General features: G+C 57.5%; 2 protein-coding genes across 3 annotated transcripts; one reads left to right on the forward strand and one right to left on the reverse strand.

Annotated features, from left to right (window-relative positions):
* Positions 1-5632: 5632 nt before the first annotated feature.
* HOMER3 (homer scaffold protein 3) lies at positions 5633-13577 on the forward strand. Of its 2 annotated transcripts, none has more exons than XM_086698529.1 (10): positions 5633-5824; positions 7553-7634; positions 7730-7886; positions 8128-8259; positions 9438-9545; positions 10615-10736; positions 11260-11416; positions 11734-11844; positions 11940-12026; positions 13129-13577. In XM_086698529.1, the coding sequence occupies exons 2-10, from the start codon at positions 7621-7623 to the stop codon at positions 13318-13320; spliced, it is 1080 nt and encodes a 359-aa protein (XP_086554655.1). In that variant the 5' UTR covers positions 5633-5824; positions 7553-7620; the 3' UTR covers positions 13321-13577. The 2 variants fall into 2 exon arrangements, with proteins under 2 accessions (XP_086554655.1, XP_086554656.1); XM_086698530.1 differs by lacking the exon at positions 5633-5824 and adding an exon at positions 5926-6506.
* A 666-nt stretch (positions 13578-14243) lies between these two features.
* DDX49 (DEAD-box helicase 49) lies at positions 14244-21109 on the reverse strand. Its single transcript, XM_025916446.2, has 13 exons — positions 20952-21109; positions 20002-20125; positions 18946-19031; positions 18735-18856; positions 18218-18405; positions 17934-18074; positions 17118-17193; positions 16771-16847; positions 16536-16633; positions 15824-15898; positions 15005-15093; positions 14852-14923; positions 14244-14764 (listed from the first exon to the last, which is right to left on the reverse strand). The coding sequence occupies exons 1-13, from the start codon at positions 21064-21066 to the stop codon at positions 14576-14578; spliced, it is 1452 nt and encodes a 483-aa protein (XP_025772231.2). The 5' UTR covers positions 21067-21109; the 3' UTR covers positions 14244-14575.
* Between the last annotated feature and the right edge of the window lie 104 nt (positions 21110-21213).

Genomic DNA, 21213 nt, shown 5'->3' on the forward strand with positions numbered 1-21213 from the left:
GCTTGTGGGTTCGAGCCCCGTGTCGGGCTCTGTACTGACAGCTCAGAGCCGGGAGCCTGCTTCGGATTCTGTGTCTCCTTCTCTCTCTGCTCCTCCCCTGCTCATGCTCTGTCTCTCTCAAAAATAAACAAACATTAAAATAAATAAATAAGAATAAAATAAAATAAAATAAAAAAGCATGAGTTAACAGATGAAGAACCCCCATCTTACAGAGAAGAAAACCCCCAGAGAGGCTCCCCCTGCATCCATGGAGACGGACTGTCAGACCCTTGGAGTCTGAGCCCAGACTGTACCAAATCTACTTTCAAGTAAGTGAATGAGCTTCCAAAAGCTACAGAGAACAGGGTTTGGTCTCTCAGACCCGGGTTTGAGGCCAAGCTTTTCCACTTGGCCAGTTTTTAATTGGGCAAGCCCCCTGAGCCTCAGTTTCCTTTTCCATAAAAATGGAGTTAAAGGCCGGGCCATGGAGATTCCTCCTCCCCCAGGGTCTCTTTGAGCCTTCCCACACTGGACAACAATTGGGGCCCTGAGAGGCCTTGCGCTGGGCCAGGACTCTAAGGAACCCCCAGTCTGCATCCGGGACGGAGCTGGATACAGACACTCCCGGTTGGGGCAGTGGAGGGAATCTGGGAAGGCTTCCTGAAGGAGAGGGTGTTAGAGCTGACATTTCCAGTCATAGGTGGGGCTGAGTGTGAAGGCTCAGTGGTGGGGTTAAGGGTAAAGGTTCAGAGACGGGGTTCAGCTCCTTGGCCAATGGCAGTTAGGAGCCAGATTCTCCCACTGAAGCCTCCAGCAGAGCCAGAGAAGCTATGAGAGCAGGAAAGCGAGCAATGCATCTGGGACGGACTGGTTTGGGGCCCACCCAGAGGGGCACATGCTGATTCTCACCTATGCCTAGCGACCAGGAATGGCCTCCCCGAGCAGACTGAGGGAGGAGGCTGTGGCATCTGAGTCACCGGGTTCCTGTAAGAACATTTGGCCCCATGTGGGCTGTCACCAATCGGGAACACGGCCCCCGGAGCCCCTCCGTGTTGCCTTCCCCGCGGCTTCCCGCTCTCTGTTCCCACAGCTGTTCCTTTAAGGCCACAGAAGGAGAGTAGGAGGAAAGGGCAGGCAGAGAGGAGGGCATGTAGGAATTTGGGAGCTCGGGGGAAGGGAACTTCCCTGACTAACGGTCCAGTGTGTCCTGGGGCTGTCTGAGCCTCAGGACTCTGTCTCAGATAAGAAAACTGAGGCTCAAAGAAAGGGAGGGTCTGTCCCCATTCTGTACATGTACAGATACCGGATTCTCTCTCAAGAGCTGAAACCTGGCCTGGAGCCTGCAATGTAAATCTGATCACGTCCCTTCCTCTCTGTCTCCAAACTCCCTCATGGCTCCCCGGCACCCTTGGCGTGAAACCCACACACCACATCTCCGCTTATGAGATCTTAACCTGGCTCCTGTGACCTCCTTCGCCTTCAGTGACCCCTACTCTCTTCCTATTCACTCCTCTTTGGACCCTCACTGTTCCTCCAGCATACTCAGCCCATCCCCACCTCAGGGCCTTTGCATATGCTGTGCCCTCTGCCCAGAGTACTCTTTGTGAATTATTATCCCCATCTGATCCGTCAGGAAAGGTGCATAGAGAGGAGCTCACATGCTCAGTAACATGCATCAAATTGGTGGAAGTCAGAATTTGCACTCAGGCCCATCTGACTGCCTACTCAAGCCCTGTCGCACCCGTGGGACATTTAAGACAGGCCTCCAAACCAGTGCACCATGGATCTGGATGATTCTCAGCCCCTTTAGGTCTTGCTGCCTCCAGCTAGGTACCAAAGACCCTGAGGCCTCGGACCCAAACCCCGCTGCTCAGGGAGCTCCTGGGCCAACCTGACCCCTAAGTCTCCAAGCGTCCCTACTGATGTGGCCGCAATTTTTCCGCCCCACTTTCTGCCCTTCACACAGAAGGATGGCAGAGTCTTCAAGGACGACACAGCCAAAAATAATCGGGCCCCGACCTACCTCCCAGAAGTGGGGCAGCCCCGCCCAGCCACCTGGCACCGCGGAGGTAATTAGTGCATGTGGCAAATGAGGGTAATTAGGTCTGTGGGAACCAAACCGCAGATCCAGGTTTGGAGTTTGGAGGGGGCTCAAGTGTTGCCCACCCCCACCCCCACCCCTCCCAGGTCCTGGGAGCTCAAGTCCATAACCCAGTGTCAGACCCCCTCCCCTTAGCCCTTTCATGCCTTCCTGGAGGCGGCTTGTTTAATGGATTTACTTTGTCCCTGTGCATAAGTTGAGTTGGATCTGAATTTAAGGTGGGATCACTTTCAAGTGATGAAAAGTCACCAAAATTGAGTCACCAAACTCTCCTACGCCATGACCCCCATGCTGGGAGATGCCAAGCCCAAGAGAAGCTTCAGCCCCGCCCTTGAGGTACCTTCAGGCTGGGGGAGTCAGAGCTGGACACAGGCACCCCTAGTCCATAGGGATCAGGGTTGGCTCAGAAGGAGGGAGTGTGTTGGGGAAGGTCCAGAGGGAGACATGGAAGGGCTTCTCAGAGAAGAGGGTATTGGAGGTGGGACTTTGAGGGACGAATAGGAGCTTTTCAGGAGGATAAGTTCTGGTGGCTGGCCCAACTGGCCACGGCTGGGGGAATGGGGAGAAAGAGGAGGAGTGTGGCTGGGGGAGCATATAAGGGTCCCAGAGATAAAGATTTAGAAATCATCATGCCATTGGACCTCCTTCTGTCCTTGAAAGCTCATGCCTAGTTGGGATTCTTCAACCCCTGAAAGAAAATCTTAAGAATTTGGCTCAGGATCAAAAACCACATGCCCAGACGGCCAAGAATAAATATAATGTTTGTAACAACCAGCATTTGTTAAGCTCCTGGGGTCATGCCCTTTGCACACAAAGACTTGTTGGATCCTTACAGGAAACTTCAGAAGCGAGTACCATTTTTATGCCCATTTTATAGATGGAGTAACTAAGGCACAGAGAGGGAAAATGTCTTCTTTAAGGCCACACTGCTGGTAAGAGGCAGGGCTGAGATGCACTCCCTGGTCACGTGACTCTGGAGACCATCAAGGATCAATACTGGGGTTTGGGGAGCCTCTCCTCCTTGAAGCATTTAAAGAGTTCCTGCTGCAGGTCAGTCCTGCTCTAGGTGCCGGGACAGAACCACAGAAGAGGTGGCTAGGAACCAAATCATGTCATAAACGGATCGAAGTGGCCACTGTCCTCCATACCATGAGATTGGGCATGTGGCTTTGGGGAAGGGTGACAGACTTCCCCTGATCTGGTGGGACAGGAACCCTCCAGGGAAGAGAGGCAATTTAGCTTCAGTCCAAAGGTGGGTCCGATTTAACTAGGCAGAGGCCAGAGACTAACCCGGAAGAGCCACTCTGCAAATGCAGCTTCTCTAGAGCCAAATAAACTTGTTCTGCTCTCTGCTTGGTCCCCTCTGTGACAGGAAGTTCATTTTCTGATATCCTCCCTCAGCACCAAGGGAAAGCTGTCGCTCATAATCAGTCACCCTGGGGTGGTGGCCTCTGCCTACACTGTAAGGACATCCCCAGGCAGGTCTCAGGCCGGGGTGGAGGTGGCAGCTTGGGGCAGCCATGCTCGGGGCAGTCTATGCCCAACCCCTCCCGGAAGCCTGAGGGGGGCCTGGGAAGTGATTCAACTCCCACTCTCTCTCATGTCGTTGCCTTCTGCCCACACAAGGGGTAAAGTCTACCTGGGCCCCTCTCCTGGCCGCCCCCACAGAGTGGCCACATGGCCGTGGCCCTGCAGCCGGCCAGCACTCGGCACACCCAGAGTGGCTACCAGGAGCCTTGGCCCTGTCGGCACCTTTCCCGGTTACTTAATTTTTTTTTTTTTTTCGTAATAAGGAAAAGTCACTCTTTGCACAGAACAGACGGTATTTTCTTTGTTCCCCACAATGTTCAAAGCGTTTTGTGGCTTCAGGCCTGAAAGCAAAGCCAAATCCTTTGCTTGTGCAGATGCCTTGTGAAGTTAGAAGCAGCTGGGGAAACTGAGGCCGCAGGCTCCGTTTCCCTAGCATTGGTGAGCAGTTCCTCTCATACTGGCTGAGGCTGAGGCTCCAGGATGGGCCAGCCCTCCCCAAAATGCCCAGATCTGGTCATGACCCAAGTAATAAACAGGTAGTACAGGTCAGGGGTCGCACAGAAAGTGATGGGGGCATAGCGCAGAACACAGCGAGATCCCCCTCCAAGCCCAAGACAGAGAAGTCTCCAGGCGGAGAGGGGGCAGTGGTGCTGAGCCTGGAAGGACAAGGCGGAGTATATGCCTGCAGAAAGGTGGAAGGATCCGGTTGGGCAAAGACCTGAAGCGAAATAAACCCTGATCTTGGCCTGGGAATAAGTGTCCGGAAACGACATGACCAGGAATTCACCTAAAAGTAATTTGAAGATAGCTACCAGCCTAGATGTAGGATTCTTGTCAGGGAAACAGAAATAAAGGAACAGAGAAAGGAGACGGGACGAAGAAGGTGAAAAACAAAACCGGTGAGGTGGTCGGCAAGCTCAAACATGAGGTTCAGGCAGCTCTCTGCCCATGGATCCCGGCCCCCTTGCTTTAATAAAATCGCCTTTTTTGCACCGAAAACATAACAAGACAAAACAAAACGTGAGGTTCAGAACTTTAGGGAACTGTGGGCCTTGGTTCTGAGGAGCTGCCGTGCCTCTGTCCATGAACCCAATGGCACTGTGTGACTTTGGAGGAGTCCAGAGAAAGGGCAGCCACAGGATTGACCAGCGGGCCCCACAGGTGGACTTGGGCCTGGGGAGGCTGAGCCTGGCTCAGCTCCAGAAGGACCGTCTCCTGGCAAGTGCATGAAGGGCTCCTTCTGACCCAGGCCCGAGGACCTCCTGGGGATTCACTCATTCGGTGGCAACCAGGCCCCAATGTTCCCTCTGCCCTAGGTTCTGGGACCCTATAGCATAGCAGTACTGATAATCTGACCATGGCTGGCACTGTTAAGCCATCCTCTTGAGGGAGACCAGGTGGACAGAAGCCCGTCCCCAACTGGGGATCAGAGCTGGGTGGGAAGTCAAGCAGGAAGGATTCTGAACGGTGCTCCCCTGATGAAGCCTCATTAAGTGCCTGCTGTTTGTCTCTCTCTCTCAGCCTCTTCCAGCTCTCCCTGCCTGTTTCTCTTTCATTTCCTGGTAACACCTACTGAGCACCTACTGTGTGCAGGCACCCACCTCTGTGCGGTAGAGAGGCCCCTGCCCCTGGATCCCTGTCAAGGGGAGAGGGAATCCCATCAAAAGCAGATCATGACCTCAGGCAGTGAGAAACGTGGGCAGCAGTGACCTGGAGGGTCAAGGCCACCCCTGACGGGACGATGAAGCCACACGCTCCTTCTGTCTCCTGTGTCTCTCCCCGGTCTTTCTATCTCTGGGTCTGGGTCTCTGTCCCCATCCCCACCCCCTGTCCCTCTTCCCCGTCCTTAACCCCTTCCCCGCCTGTCCTCTCCCGCCTTCCTCCCAGCTTCCGCCCCTCCCTCTCCCCCTCCCCCCCCCCCCCCCCCGCCGCGGAGGGCCGGCAGGGGGCGCTGCGGGGCAGCCTCGGAGGCCCGGGGAGGCGGGGCGGGCGGCGGCCGCGTCGGGACCGGCCGCGATGGGACCGGAGGCGGCGCGGGCGGCGGCGGAGGCGCAGACAAAGGCGCGGGCGGTGCGGAGGGCGGCGCGGAGGGCGGCGCGGAGGGCGCGGGCCCCGGAGCCAGCAAGCGAACGGGGCGCCCGGCTGCGGGGAGTCGGCGCCGCGGGGCAGCACCCGACTCGCGCCCGGACACTCGCGGGGCGCCGAGCCCGCAGGGTGAGCCCGGCTGTCCGAGCCTGCGTCGGGGACGCGGGGGCCCGCGAGGTTCTAGGGCCGGGGGAGGGCGCGGGGGTCCCCGAAGTTCCGGACACGGAGGCTGGGTGCGGCTCGGGGAGCCCCGAAGTTCCAGGGCTTGAGAGGGCGCAGGGGCCCCGAAGTTCCGGAGTCGGGGTCGAAGAGGGCACCGTGCGAGGGGTTCCCAAAGTTCCGGACCCGGCGTTGGAGGAGACTGCGGTGTCCCCGACGTTCCGGGCCTGGGAGAGGGAGGCGGCACGAGGGGATCCCGAAATTCCGGACCCGAGGCTGGAGGGGTGGCAGGGAATCCCCGAAATTTAGCAGTCGGAGGTGGCGCGAGGGATCCCCGAAGTTCTGGGGCTGGCGTTGGAGGAGGCGGAGAATGTGTCCCCGAAGTTCTGGACCCGGAGTTGGGGGGCGTTGCGCCCGTCTCGGAAGTTCCCTGGTCGAGGGTGGCACTTCCCGAAGTTGGGGCGCGCATTGGGCGCCCCGCTTCTGACGCGGATGGGAACTGCTTCCTTACTGAATATCAGGCCCCCCGGACTGGGACGCATGGGGTGGGGCTTCGCCCCCACACGCGATTGGGGATCCTGGGCACCGGGCGGGGTCGGGGCCTCCTTCGGGAGCCCCGCGGCCGGAGGCGTCTGAGGCACGTGACTAGTTGGTGAGTAACTTTCCCCAAAGCTGCAAGTCTCGGCAGGACTGTCAGGGCCGGAAGGGCCTGTGTTCCTGGGACCCCTGCACCCTGGAACCCTGCTTCGACCCAGGACCCGCTCCCAGCCCCGGCCAGAGCTGCCGCCCCTCCCCCACCCAGGGGCTCCGGTTTCAGACCCTGTGACCGGGGCAGCAGCTGCCCAGGACAGGGTGGGGGGGCATCCCTCCTCTGTCCAAGGAGGCCGCTCCCCTGGGGCCTCCCTTCCCCCACCTTGCCACCTCCTTCCGCCAGGTCCCTCCTGGATCCTCCACAGATCCCCCTGGTACAGGTTTTGGGGGCACAGAGGTGAGGGTCGGGAATTCTCCAGGGCAACTGTTCCTGCTTTCTGTGGGGTTGTGGCTGGAGGAACCAAGAGAGGCTGGGGAGCCCCCTCTCCCAATCCTTGGTCCCACCCAGCCCTGCATGGATGGTATTGGGGTTGAGTGGTCATGGGCCATCTGGCACCAGAGTAAACTTGTTTGGCTACATCTTATCTTTTTAACTAGGCTGGGAGCTACCTGGGGGTTTGGACTTTGACTCCAAGATGTGCGTCTGCCCTAGAGTGGAAGCCGAGGTGTCTCTCTGTGGGTTCGGTGGGGGGACTGGTCTCCCAGTAGGCACCTGGTGATGCCCTACATTTTGATAGAGATCCTGGTTTGGGGAGTGATGAGTGAATGTGGCAGAAAATCCCAAGCGGGAGTTGGCCTTGGCCCTTCTCTACCCAGCCCCAAGATTGAGGGGGTTTCTCTGGGACTTCAGTACCTAGCATGCTGAGAAGTTTACACTGGGCTATCAGGGGCCACCTGGCTCCTCTTAGAGAGCCATCTCCTGCTCAAGGTGTTGTGAGAGCTTCCTCCAGGGCCGTTTTGCTCTGGGTGATCTGCTGATTCTCTCACCTTTTTGACTGAGGTTCTATGAATGGTGTATGTATTTGGTGGTGCTTCCTGAGGTTGGACCCGCTTGGTTTCCCTAAGCCTGTCCTGGGGAGACACTCACAAGCCCCCTGTCCCCCACAGAGGCTGAAACCACACCTCCTGCCATCCTTCTGGCTGCCTCTTGGAGCCCACCCAGCCCAGCCTGACCAATGTCCACAGCCAGGTGAGTCCCTGCCTCCGCAGCTTGGCCCTGAGTCCCCCACCCCCACCCCCATCCCGGGGATGCCCAGCCCTGCTGAGAACACTCTCCCCATGCAGGGAGCAGCCCATCTTCAGCACAAGGGCGCACGTGTTCCAGATTGACCCGGCCACCAAGCGGAACTGGATCCCAGCGGGCAAGCACGCGCTCACTGTCTCCTACTTCTATGATGCCACCCGCAATGTCTACCGAATCATCAGCATTGGGGGTGCCAAGGTCCTGGCAGGGCCTGGGTGGGGTGGCAGGCCCAAGGGGTCTCAGCAACAGGCCTGGGTCTCGTCGTTGCCTTGTGGGGTGCCTGGGGGCTGGGGTTGGAGCCCTGGATCAGTCTCCCTCCCGAAATGGCTCAGACCAAGGATCTCTGAGGAGCTAAGACAAAGTGATCCACTGGGGGTTTCCTATTCATTATTATCGTCAGTCTCATCAACCTTGAACTTTGCTCCCCACCTCTCCCCAGGCCATCATCAACAGCACTGTCACCCCCAACATGACCTTTACCAAAACCTCCCAGAAGTTTGGACAGTGGGCAGACAGTCGTGCCAACACTGTCTATGGCCTCGGCTTTGCTTCTGAGCAGCATCTGACCCAGGTGGGCTGGTAGGATGACACGGTGGGAGGGATGGAGCTGGGCCTATGTCTTCTGGGTATACTGGGGCCCCTGGAGGTACTGGGTTTCCAGTCTTCCCAGCTGTAGAATGGGTATCAGAAAAAGCCGGAAGTCCCTTCCTGGTTCCCTGGCTCATGTCTCAGCTCTGCTGGCCACTTGTTCCGATTTTGGACACACCCTACCCTTCTCTGGGTGCCTGGGATGGGCTAAGAGTTCCCTCACACACCCTAGCCCTACCTTCTTCATTGCCTCCCTCCACCCTCTGCTGTCTCGAGGCTTCAGTATTGTCTCATCCATTGTTTCCCTGGATGGTTAGTGCTTTCTGATTCCTAATGAGATCGTGAGGATTTTCTTCTCTTCTAGAAGCTTCAATTTTCCTTTCAAATTTAGGTCTTGAATTAATTTCTGTGGGTGGTATAAGGTAGGAGTATTTTTTCCCACTGAGTATTCAGTTGCTCTTAGACTGTTTTTTGAAAAGATCATCCCCCTTCCCTCCCCCTACCCCCCCCCACCGCAATGAATTGCACTGGACCCTTTGCTCCAATCGAGTGACTGTGTGTATGTAAATATTTTCTTTAAAGAATGTATTTTCACACTAAGGACATTGATTTTAAAATGAAAAACAGTGAGTGTGTCCTACCCCAACTGGAAAACCGGTGTATAAGTGGTAAATGTAAACATAAGTACAGTGAAAATGAGAAAAGGGTGATTTACTTGCCCACTGGCTACAGGTGCCTCTAAGAGGCTCTGAGCCCAAGACCTGCTTTCTCTTTGTTATAAAAAGATATTCACAAGTGTCCCAGGCATTCCAGACAGCACTCACCTGAGGCTCTCCTTGCTGAAATAAGCCTGACTGAGGGGAATAGGGGATCGATCCCTTTTTCAAGGTGCCTCAATGTAATACACTTCCGTGAACATCCCACCCTCCGCCATGATACTCAATCTGATCACTGGGGACATTTTCTAAGCCTTCTTACCACTCTTCTAGTTCATGAGATGAACTAGTTCATGAGATGCTCCTGAAGTCGCCTCCATAGTGACACGGCTGGTGCTGGGGGTGGGGGGTGAGGGTGACCTAATGGGGCTCTGGGAGAGGGGGCTGGGTTTTCTTTGATTGTTTGTTCTGCCTTTCCCCCCCGCCTCCCCCAACCCCACCCCAGTTTGCTGAGAAGTTCCAGGAAGTAAAGGAAGCAGCGAGGCTGGCAAGGGAGAAATCTCAGGATGGCGGGGAGCTCACCAGTCCAGCCCTGGGACTCACTTCCCACCAGGTCAGCACTCCTTGTCCCATGCCTGCCGGTCACTCAACTGCTATTGAGGGTCCAGGTGCTGTGCGCGTGCCCAAGACCATATGCTCACAGATTGTGTAAAGCTAGACCTGTAGCAGAAGCCTTGGAGGAAACGTGGCAGGAGCACATTCTGGATGGCTGGCCTAGCCTTAGATCAGGGGAGGCCTAGAAACCAGCTTGGGGCACCTGGGTGGCTCAGTCGGTTGAGTGTCTGACTGCAGCTCAGGTCATGATCTCAGGGTTCGCAAGTTCAAACCCCTCGTCAGGCTTGCTGCTGTCGCACAGAGCCCGCTTTGGATCCTCTGTCCCCCTCTCTCTCTGCTCCTCCCCCACTCGCACTCTCTATCAAAAATAAACATTAAGGAAGGGAGGGAGGGAGGGAGGAAGGAAGGAAGGAAGGAAGGAAGGAAGGAAGGAAGGAAGAGAAAGAAATCAGCTTAGATGGCAGAGTAAAAACCTGACGGTTGAAATGGCTAAGTAGAGGGGTAGAGTAAAAAAATTGTCCCTGGGGCACTTTCCCCTATTAATTTATTCAGCATGATCTACTGACCACCTACTGTGTGGGAAAGAGGGTTAGGGAGTTGAAAAAGTAGGCTGGTCCCTGCCCTCAGGGCTCATGGTCCAGGCTGGGAGGGGGATTTATAATGAATTCAGCCTAGTAGAAGGCTTCCTGTCAGAATCTTAAAAGCATGTTGAAATTTGGCCCCAGGGAAGGGCATTGCTGTGAAGGAATAGCATAGAGATTTCACATTGCCCCCACCCCCTTGCAGATTTTGAATATCTCAGTGGGTTTATTTAGACCAGCAGGCATCAAGTGCGCTCCTGGGAGCTTGGTGAGAGCCCAGGCAGGCAAGGTGGGGGTACGGTGCTCAGAACTCTGGTCCAGGGACCATGGGGAGCCAGAGAGGGTGGAAGAGGAGAGGAGGGGCGCGCTCCCATCCCAGTGCTGGAAAGGACCCCTGTCCTCAGTCACAACCCCATGACCTGACTGGTCCTTGGCTGAAGCCACCCCCCCCCCCCAGTGTGACCCCGCTTCTGCCCACGCCTTTAGGTGCCCCCAAGTCCTCTCGTCAGCGCCAACGGCCCCGGCGACGAGAAACTGTTCCGTAGCCAGAGCGCGGACGTCCCCGGCCCCGCAGAGCGCGAGCGGCTCAAGAAGATGCTGTCCGAGGGGTGAGGGGGTAGGGCCGGGCATAGGGCGTGGCAGGACTACTGGCACGGAGAGGGACTTCTCTGAAGTCGAAGGGCGGCGGGATCTGTGTACCCAAGGCCGGGGGAAGGAGAGGCGGCCGACTCCGATCCTGCCCCTTCTGGAGCCGACCTCGCCCCTGGAACGGGCTCCCGCTTTGACCACGCCCTCTCGGGGCGGACCCTGCCCCTACCTCGCCGGCTCCTCGGGGCTAACCCTGCCTCTTTTACGCCTCCCCGGCCAAATTCTAAACCCCCGGGTGCCTCCCCACCCTCACCCCGTTCTGAGCACACCCCGATGGGCTGACCCCGCTCCCCATTCCGTCTGTCTCCCTGAGCCGACACCAGGCACCTACTTTCACCTCGCCCCCGACGAGATCACGCTACCCCGCGAAGTCCCCACCCACGGCCCCGCCCCCAGCACCGCCCCGCCTCCGGCACCGTCCTGCCCTGCCCCCAAACGCAGTGCTGCCCAGCCTCGCCCCAGCCAACCCTCGCGTCCCTGCAGCTCCGTGGGCGAGGTGCAGTGGGAGGCCGAGTTCTTCGCGCTGCAGGACAGCAACAACAAGTTGGCGGGCGCCCTGCGAGAAGCCAACGCCGCCGCCGCCCAGTGGAGGCAGCAGCTGGAGGCCCAGCGTGCAGAGGCCGAAAGGCTGCGGCAGCGGGTGAGGGGACCCCTCCCTCCCAGAGACGCTCAGTGGCCCCGGGCAACTGTGGAGCCCCTGCCTCCGTCCTGGGTTCACTGACTGGATGTGTGATCTCAAGGCTGTTCCCCTGAGCCTCAGTTTCTTGTTCTGTAGTACGGGTTTGAGATCATGTCACTCTTTGTCAAACCCTGAAGTCCTGCCTGCTTCAAGTTGGTGGCCTGAATCAGAGGGGATGAGTACCTAGTCACAGGTGTGCCTGAGCAAGGGGCAGATTCCCCGGGGGTCAGGAGAGCGCAGGCTGGGGGTCTCAGGGGCTGACATGCCTGTCCACACAGGTAGCAGAGCTGGAGGCCCAGGCAGCCGCGGAGCCACCCTCAGTCAGTGAGAAGGAAGGGCCAGGCCAGTCACTGGAGCAGCTGGAGGCGCTAGTGCAAACCAAGGACCAGGTGAGGGCTGAGTGCGTGTCCCTGGGCTTCACCTTCCCTGACCCCTCACGAGGGAGCCAGGAACCCCAGAAGAGACCCTGGGAACTCTTCTCTAGGAGATCCAGACACTGAAGAGTCAGACCGGTGGGGCCCGCGACGCCCTGGACGCCACCGAGCGCGAGGAGACGCAGCAGAAGGTGCAGGTGTGTGTCGTTGCGGGGGGGTTGGGGGGTGTGGGGTGCCTGTCGAGAGCCAGCCAGCCCCCGGGGGTGGGACAGACCTGGGATCTTTCCTTCCCGATGGGTCCTGGGCAGCTGTGTGCCTCCCCGAGCCTGTTTGTTCACCCGTAGGTGGGATCAGGAAGACAGTTACCTAAGGTTGTGAAGGACTGGGACGACCAGGTGCATGGAAAGCCTCAGTTGCAGCCAGTGTTTTGGAAAGGATGATCATCAGCACAGTTTTTCACATTCTTTCATTCAACAAGCCGTTTTTGAGTCCCTGCTGAATTCCCATGCTTGACCCCATCAAGTCCTCACACATCCCCAGCCTGAGATCAGGAGACTGCATTTGAACCCAAGTCTGACTAGCCTGGCTTTTTTTTTTTTTTTTTTTTTAATGTTCATTTAATTTTGAGAGAAAGTGCATGAGAGAGTTTGGGGGAGGGGAGAGAGAGGGAGACAGGATTCAAAGCAGGCTGCTGGCTGACAGCAGGGAGCCTGATGTGGGGCTGGAATTCACAAACCCTGAGATCATGACCTGAGCCGAAGTTGGATGCTTAACTGAGCCACCCAGGCGCCCCTGGCCTGGCTTTCATTGTAGAATTTATCTGAGAAATGTTCACGGGACATGTTCTGAGTCCTGCAGGTGAAGATGTCAAAGGCTCTAGTGACCCAGAAGAGAAAGTTGGGGAAATGCTCCCTCTTGCCTCCTGGGCAGAGTGCACGGCATGTGCAAAGACCCTGAGGTGGGGAGACGCTCAGTATAGTCAAGGACCCACAAGGAAGCCAGCGAGGCTGAGTTGGAATGAATAAGGAGAGGAAGGAGGGGAGTGGAGTTTGTTCCCAGCCTAATGGGGTCACAGGAGGGTTTTGAGCAGAAGAGGGATGTGATCAGTTCCATGACATTCAGATTGGCCAAGGGCCCCATGGAGTGTCTTGGGTAGAAGCTGCAGGGAGGATAAGAGACTAAGGCACGGCCCAGAGTGGGGTCTGATGGGATGACACTCAGAGGCTGGATGCCCCAGGCAGGGCTGATGACGCTTAAGGCTTGTTGGGGCCTCAAATCCTGCCTATCGTCTCCCTGCAGGACCTGGAGACCCGCAACGCCGAGCTGGAGCACCAGCTGCGGGCAACGGAGCGCAGCTTGGAAGAGGCGCGGGCCGAGCGGGAACGGGCACGGGCTGAGGTGGGCCGGGCCGCACAGCTGCTGGACGTCAGGCTGTTTGAGCTGAGCGAGCTGCGGGAGGGCCTAGCCCGCCTGGCAGAGGGCACGCCCTGAACCTGGCTGCGGGGTCTGCGTGGGAGCCGGGGCCTGCAGGAGCTGGTTTTATACGCAGGATTCCCGCCTGCGGCACAGTGGGCCATTCACCCTGGCAGGGACTGGGGGCCTAACTCAGCCCGGGGAGGGCCTGGCCATAATGCCTCAGCTGGCCCTGGCCGCTCGCAGCTCAGGGGCTGTCTTGGGGCTTTTCGTTGTGTAGAATTTCTAGAATCCCCAGGGCGCGTGCTGGTGCCCACATTACATTTCTAAGAGTGGCTGTGCCTGTGTGTGTTGTGCGGGCACCCAAGCATCTAACCGCCGTCCCTGGACCCCTCTACCTGGTTCCTCTGCGATGCACCTCAGCCGCCTCTAGGCTGTGTAGGGCTTAGTAAACCACTTGCCAGTGAGGAGAGGGAGTTTCAGAGCCTGACGAGCATGCCCGGGTCACACAGCCAGGAACCTGGCTCTGCCCAGCATAGCTGTCCCTACCCACCCCGGGCTCAACTCACGTCTGGACCGGTTTGCCCTTAGGTGGCCCTTGGTTAAGCACCGCCCCCCCCCCCCCCCCCCGTCCTTTACTCTGGCTAGAAACCCCAAATCCCACCAGGTGAGCAGATAGAGAAGCTCCTAGAACATGGTAGTGTTCACTACACATGGGAGTCATTTCACTGAACCTGATGGCTCTGTTTGGAGAGGGGTGCCATTGGTGTGCCCATTTTCCAGATGAGGGAACTGAGGTTCAGAGAGGGCTTCTCAAACCCAGGGTCACCTGGCCAGAATGGCCAGACTGTAGTTCCAAGCTTTGGGCCTGGCCTGATGGGAATGGAGAACTGGGGTGCGGTGGGGGCGACATGATGTTCTAGGGGACTTGGGAAGCACCAGCAGCTGAACCCTCCTCCCCTGCCCCCACTCCCACAGAGTCGGATGGGGAAGTGGAGAGACCCATTTATTTAGTGACTCGTACAACCAACACATCTTGGCTTCGGGGCCCCATGGCAATCCCCACCCCCTGCCGAGGTGACTCTGAAGCCGGGTCACTGTGTGTGGAGTTGAGCTCAGCTCTGTAGCTGGTATTCTTTCCTCCTCTGCAGCCTGGCTCTGGGCAGAGGCTCTGAGAAGGGGCCGCAGGGCGGGAAGAGCCGTGCGGTGCACCACGTGGGTGTCCATGGGTTCCAACGACGGGGACAGAGCAGGTCCGGGGGAGGGGAGGACCCCTCTGACCCTTGGTTCCATGAAGGAATCCCAGGCTGGCCAGGCGGGGGCCACACAGGGCTCAGGACTGGTCCTGGGTGGGTGCTGGGGCCGAGTGACCTTCAGGGGGGGCCCTGGGTGGACGCCCCCTGCGGCCCGCCCCGCCACCCTTCTGCTGCTGCAGCACCCGCTCCACCTTCTCCTTGAAGCGCCGGTTCTTCTGCTTGATCTTGGCCAGCTCAGCCTTCCGTTTGGCCTCCAGGTCGGGGTCCTGGCAGGGGGAACACCGGGAGGTGGCTGAGCTGGGCAATCGGCCTCCTGGAAACCCTTCCCCTCCCCCTGCCAGCTCAGCCCTCACCTTCCCCTCCAGGATCAGCTGCTTCCGCTTGTTGATCTCCTTCTTTTCATCAAAGTTGGCCGCCTCCAGTTTCTGGCGGGTGGGAAGGAGAGGCCGTCACGGGGGCCCTTGTCTCGAAGGGCGCCCCTGGGCCCCAAGGCCTCCGATACTCACAATCTCACACTCCCTCCGCACCACATTGACCTGCGTAAGGATCTGCAGCACCTTGGCCTCCTCCACCGAGAACTCCTCCAGCTTCTTCTCTGTAGGGGCGGAGAGGGCAGACATGACAGGGGGAGGGATTCTGGCTTTGGAGTGAGCTCCTCACGCAGTGGGGCATGCAAGACTAGGTCATGTCAGGTAAGGGTCAGGCGAGCAGGAACGGGGATTGTAGACCAAAGGAAGATAGACAGACTGTTCTTTTTTGTTGTCAGCGGCACTAGGAACTTGACTGGAAGTATTTTCTTTAAAAACACTGTCCTTTAGGAGTGCCTGCCTGGCTGGCTCGGTCGGAAGAGTGTGTGACTCCTGATCTTGGGGGTCCTGAGTTTGAGCCTCATGTTGGGTGTAGATGTGACTTAAACACTGTCCTCTAAAGGGCAGAGATTTCTGAGTTTTAGGACAGTCTGTGCAGTGATTATAGATTTCTTGGACTGGGCTACAAATTAAATCGTCCTGGTGGGGGAAGAGAGGTGGTGTTCAACACATCCAGACCCTGTGCCTGGGGCCTCCGACTCATCCACAGGGACCATCCATGCACCCCAGTCTGAGAAACCTAAGTCCCTTCCCACCGGATGTGGCTTTCAGCTGCTGAGGACCACTGTGGGAAGCTTCTGTTTTGATAACTGGGCTAAAAGCCTTCATTTGGGATTGCATAGAAAGGAAAGTGCCGTTTAAGCCTGCTCACGTGAGCAGCTTAGCAGGTGTCTGAGGGGGTGAGTGGGCATCTTGCCCAGAGGCACCCGCCTCCCCCACTCCCATCCCTCTACTCACTGATCTGCTCCTCGATGGCATGTACCAGGTGGATGTCATACTGCGTCACCAGTGTGATGGCCTGTCCTTGCCGCCCTGCAAGGACGTGCCATAGTTAGCTGCTGCATGCTAGGGGCCAAGAAAGACAAGTTCTGACCGCTAGGCAGCTCAGGGCTCCTCTTGATGGGAACAGAGTTAAGAGCTTGGTGAGCTGGTGAGGGCAAGTCCATCCCAGAGGAGACAGCAGGAGAGGCAGCTCTCCTGTCAGGCTGGCTTTACACGGGGGCCGGTGATATGGCCGACTTCCCTCTGGGGCGTGGCTACCAGGGAGTTATGTCGGCAATAAGCCTCGACGGGCCTTGGCCCAGATCTGTGCACGCTAGTTTCTCTATTCCTCATTTCTGTGAGGGTGACTGGTGCTGGAACAGCACTGACAGCTGATGAGGCCCGTGACCTTTGGAGCAGCATTCGTGTTACCTGTCGTTTGAGGAGGAAGTGGGCCCAGAGAGCTGATATGACCTGCCCAGGACCACAGAACAGGGGAGAATCTCGTAAGCCAGAGCACTCCCTGCCTTTGCTTTTGAAAGGATGATTCTTCCAACTTTTAAGCACTGCCTCTCACCTGCAGGCTATATCCCCACATCTTCTCGACCAGCCCGTGACTTTGGTTTCTTATGGTGTGGGCAGGTTGGAAGGACAGTTGTCCAAGGGCCACCCCGCCCCGTCCACTTACCTGCACGGGCTGTCCGCCCGACGCGGTGTATATAGATCTTCGGGAGCCCGGGGGTGTTGTGGTTGATAACCACTTGCACTGTGGGAATGTCCAGGCCCCTGTCCACACGTGGAAACCAAGATGGGGACTCACCCAAGGTCACACAGCTGTGAAGCTGGGGCTGCCCCAGTTCTTGCCCAAGGTCAGCCCTCTCTCTGGTCCCACACATGGGAAGGAAGACCCTGGGGCCACTCACCGGGAGGCCACGTCTGTTGCAATCAGGATCCTATAGATGCTGGACTTGAATTTGGCCAGGGCAGCAAAGCGTTCTTTCTGGTGCCAAGTTGGGGAGAGAATTGGGGGTCAGGCAGCATCTCAGCAAGCGTTTGAGGACTTACTGTGTGAGGCCTGGGACAGGGTGGAGTCTAGGACAGTCCCACCCTCACAGGGCTCACCCATGAGAAGGCCACACCGAGGCAAAAGGGTGGCAGGAAGTATTCTAGGCAGAAGGAAGAGCCTGGGCAAAGGCCCTGAGGCTGGGACGAGTCTCCAGGGCAAGGCTGGGGGTGGGGTGGGGGTCTCAGGGGCGGCCTGATCCCACACCTGTTTCATCATGGAATGCAGAGCCACGGTGGGGAAGTTGAATTTACGCAGCATCATGCACAGGATCTGGCAGGTCCTGGTGGGAAAGACACACTGTCAGCCCCTGCAGAGCCAGGGCCTCGGGAAGGCACTCTTGCCCCAGCACCCCCAAGACCACAAGTAGGTGACCCTGCACGGCTGGTAAAAGAGAAGCAGGGGTGAGGGGTATCCTGCCTGCTGACGTCCTCTCTGCCGACCCCTTCCCTGGCCTAAACCAATGAGAGCCGGCCCTACATCCAGACTTTTCTGGTAGCCAATACATTCTTGGAGGGCAGCAGCCAATTAGGAGGTCTCCTCGATGTCATGTAGACTGCGTTATCTACTCTGGCTCATGCTTGAATAGCCTACAGCCTCCCGACAATCTCCCCAGGAGCTTCAAAGGATTCTGAAGGCCTCTGTGACTGTAGAGAGGACAGCCCTGGGTACTGGAGCTGATATGCCAGGCCTTAGTGACACCCCTAGACACAGAGGAGAGGCTGCTCCAAGGCCTTCCCAGCCGCTGCAGGGGTTTTCCGGGGAGGGCCAGAGGCCCCTAGACCTTTTGGTTAAGAGCAGGTGTGAGAAGCCCTAAATCCTGGCTCCACCTTCACGAGGGGAGATCTCGGCAAACTGCTTGACCTCTCTGGGCCTCCTTGAGCAAATCCTCTGAAATCTCTGGTCTGAGCAGAGGCCCTGGAGTGCCAAGACGGGCTGTGTGCCTCATACCTCTCGGGCCTTCAGAAAGAGCTATGGGAGGAGATCTGGGGGGAGGAGAGGGGCAGACCTGCCCATGCTCACTTGCACGTGTTGGTGAAGATGATGATGGACCAGTCCTCGTGCTCATCCTGGAAGTTCTGAATCAGGTGGACCAGATAGGCATCCTTGACCTTCTCAGGCACCAACAGGTAGCGCTGGTCCAGCTGTTCCACCGTACGCACCCTGGGGATGGGTGGACTCAGTTTCCCCTACTGCCGAACGGAGCCCATGCCCCACACCATCCGTGGGCAATAACCTCTGCTGAGTGTGACCCCCAACCCTATGCCTTGCCTGCCCTGCCCCCTGGAACCTGGCTGTGGACTCACGGGGCCTGAGCCTCCCAGAAGAAGGGCTGGTTGGTGGCCAGACCCTGAAGCTCTCTGAGCGTGTCAGTCAGTGTGGCGCTGAAGAGCAGCGTCTGTCTGCGAGTGGGCACGGCTGCCAGGATGGTCTCCAGGTCCGCAGTGAAGTCAGTGCAGCCCTGTTCCAACAGCCGGTCGGCCTCATCCATCACCTGCAGCACAGGCGGCGGGGGGCAGGGAGTAGTGGAGCTGGGGTGAGGGCACCGGCCAGGGCCTGATCACGTGCCCAGCCTGGCCTGCCTCCCACACGCCTCCTGCCCAGCCTTGGACGGGGGCCCTGAAACATTCTCCCTCCGGTTCTCAGACATCTGCACCCTCAACCATCTCAGCTCCTCAGAGAGGCCCTGTCCCCAACCACCCTGGCTAGTCCCCTTCTTGTTGATCCCTCAGCTGTCCTAATCACCCCTTTCCTAATGCTCTACTGGATGGCCTGTGAGACACATGTCCTAAATGGATGAATCAGTGCCCCAGACCGACTCACCAGGAAGCGGATCTTCTTTATGCTGAAAGTGTTGGAGCTACGGAGGTGGTCAGCCAGGCGCCCTGGTGTGGCGATGACCACATGTGGCTTCCGGGACAGCTCTAGGGCCTGGGCCACCATGTCTGCAGGTGGAATATGAGAGGTGGGTCTGGGCAGGGGGGTCTGAGGCTGCAGGGGTCCCCTACCCAGAGCCTCCCTGGGCCCCCTGTACCCATGCCGCCGACAATGATGCAGTCTTTCAGGCCCAAAGGCTTCCCCAGGACCCGGAACTGCTCTGCAATCTGGTAGGCCAGCTCCCTGTGGATGTGAAGGGGCCAGGCTGGGTTAGATGGGGGTTCTGTGCCTGCTTCCCATTCCCATGTGTATGTCTCAGACCTCCCAACTGGTCCTCCCCTGCTCACACACCCACCATAGCTCCCAGTGCCCTTGGGATAAAGGCTCGGAAACTACACTGGAACCCTGTTGTGGACCCTGCCCTCTCACCAAGCTGAGACCCACAACACCCCATGGCTCTTCTCCCTCCAGTGCCACCCAAACTGGCCTCTCCTCTTCAGCAGTGGCCTCGACACCACAATCACCAAAGCCTGAAACCTAAGCGTCAGTCCCCTCTTCCCTGGGACTGGTCAATGTCCAAGTCCCCTCCTCTCTACCCCATCTCTGCCCGGGCCTCTCCCTGGCCCATGTGCCCACTTCCTATCCTCCATCTTGCCCTGTTCTGCTCACATACCCATAGAATTGATTCTAACTCTCTTCCTGGCATTCTGGGCTTGTCTCAAGTTGTCTCTCATAGGCCGACTTGCTCCCTGCCTCTCTCACACCTCTGCACAAATGCACTATAGCAGTTCCCTCTGCCTATAGAATATCCTTCCCCAAACTTGTCCCTTTAAGGCACCCCATGAATGAAGTCTTCCTCCACTGTCCCTTCTCCAGGCCACACCCTCACAGCATGCAGTGCCTACCTCTCCTACAGACTGTTACAGGACTTACCAAGTCAGCTTCCATATTTGTTGGCCCAAGAACAGGAGATGTGTCTATATCCTAGGCTATAAGACTATTGATAGCTCCTGTCCAGCCACTTGCTGTAAGACAAGCCCTGTACTCAGCAGTCTTCATACATCATCCTTGTTAATTCTATACCTCCCGTGAGAGGCGGGCATGATTTCTGTCTCCATTTTAAACACAGGGAAAGCACGCTAAGAGAGGTAAAGGTGCTTGTCCAAGAGAACACAGATGGTTAACTCACCCAGGAGGCCTGTGGGGTGCTCACCTGGTGGGTGTCAGGACAAGGCAGAAGATGCCATAGGGATCCTCAGACAGCTTCTGCAAGATGGGCAGGACAAATGCTGCTGTCTTGCCACTGCCTGTCTTGGCACAGCCCAAGCAGTCTCGACCTGGGTAGAGAGCGAACCGGCATTAACACACCCCAGGTGTAGACAAATGTTCCATCGGGCAGAGTTTGCAACAGTCAATGTTTAATGAGCAGTTACCATGTGCCCATACTGGCCCATGCCATTTACATCCTAGGCATCCTGACAAATCCTAGGAGGGTGAGACTATTACTGTTCCCATTGAATAGAAAGGGAAAACGAGTCTCAGAAATGCGCCCAGGACACACAGCCAGTGAGTAGCAGGCTGGACTGGAATCTACATCCACCTGACCTAAGATGCCACGATCTCATTTTGACCCCCTCACAGAGCATCTGAGTTTGGGAAAACCTGAATGCCCTCATCCAATTTGCATCCTAAGGCCCCCTACTTATTCCTTCATTTTTGTTTATTTAATCCCTCCACTCGTCACTTCCTAAGGTTTCCTAAGGGCATCTCTTTCATGGCAAACTGGGTTGGGCCGTTAGAGTGGGGAGCAGAGTATTCACCGGACCAGAGTTCTGCATTTACTAGCAATCTTGACAACCTCAGAGTCCATTTGTAAAATTAAGATGGTACCGCAACCAAATTTTCCCAGCAGTATCGATTCATCCTGTGCTCTGAGGTCACGAAAGTTTCTGAGATTACATCACTTGTGTATGGACACACAGGGAGTGAACTGTGCAGCCCGAACGCCAACACCGTCCAGTCTACCTTTGGGATCCAAGCTCGCCGGTAACGTCCAAGCTTATCCCTCCACTCGCGGAACTGGCGCGAGCAAAGGCTGCGAGAAGGAAAGGGAGCCGATAGGAGTGGGGAGGTTTCCTGGGGAAGAGGCGGGGCCACACTTACCCTCCAGGATGGCGGGGATGCAGCCGAGCTGTACAGGCGTGGGTTGCTTCAAACCCAGCTGCCGACATTGTTCCACGAGCCACGATGACAGCCCCAGCGAAGCGAAGCCGGCCATCCTCCCCGCCAGCTCCGGGTGAACCACTCGCTTGAGCTGCGCTTTCCGGCGCGAACCGATGACGTCACGGAAACCTTATAGTTTATTGGGTAGTCTGCCGCGTGGTCCCACCCCCTCTAGCTCACTCTGCCATTCCCAGCCTCGACC

Source organism: Puma concolor, chromosome A2, assembly GCF_028749965.1.
Source record: "Puma concolor isolate L17-30 chromosome A2, mPumCon1.1.hap2, whole genome shotgun sequence".
Lineage (NCBI taxonomy): Eukaryota > Metazoa > Chordata > Mammalia > Carnivora > Felidae > Puma > Puma concolor.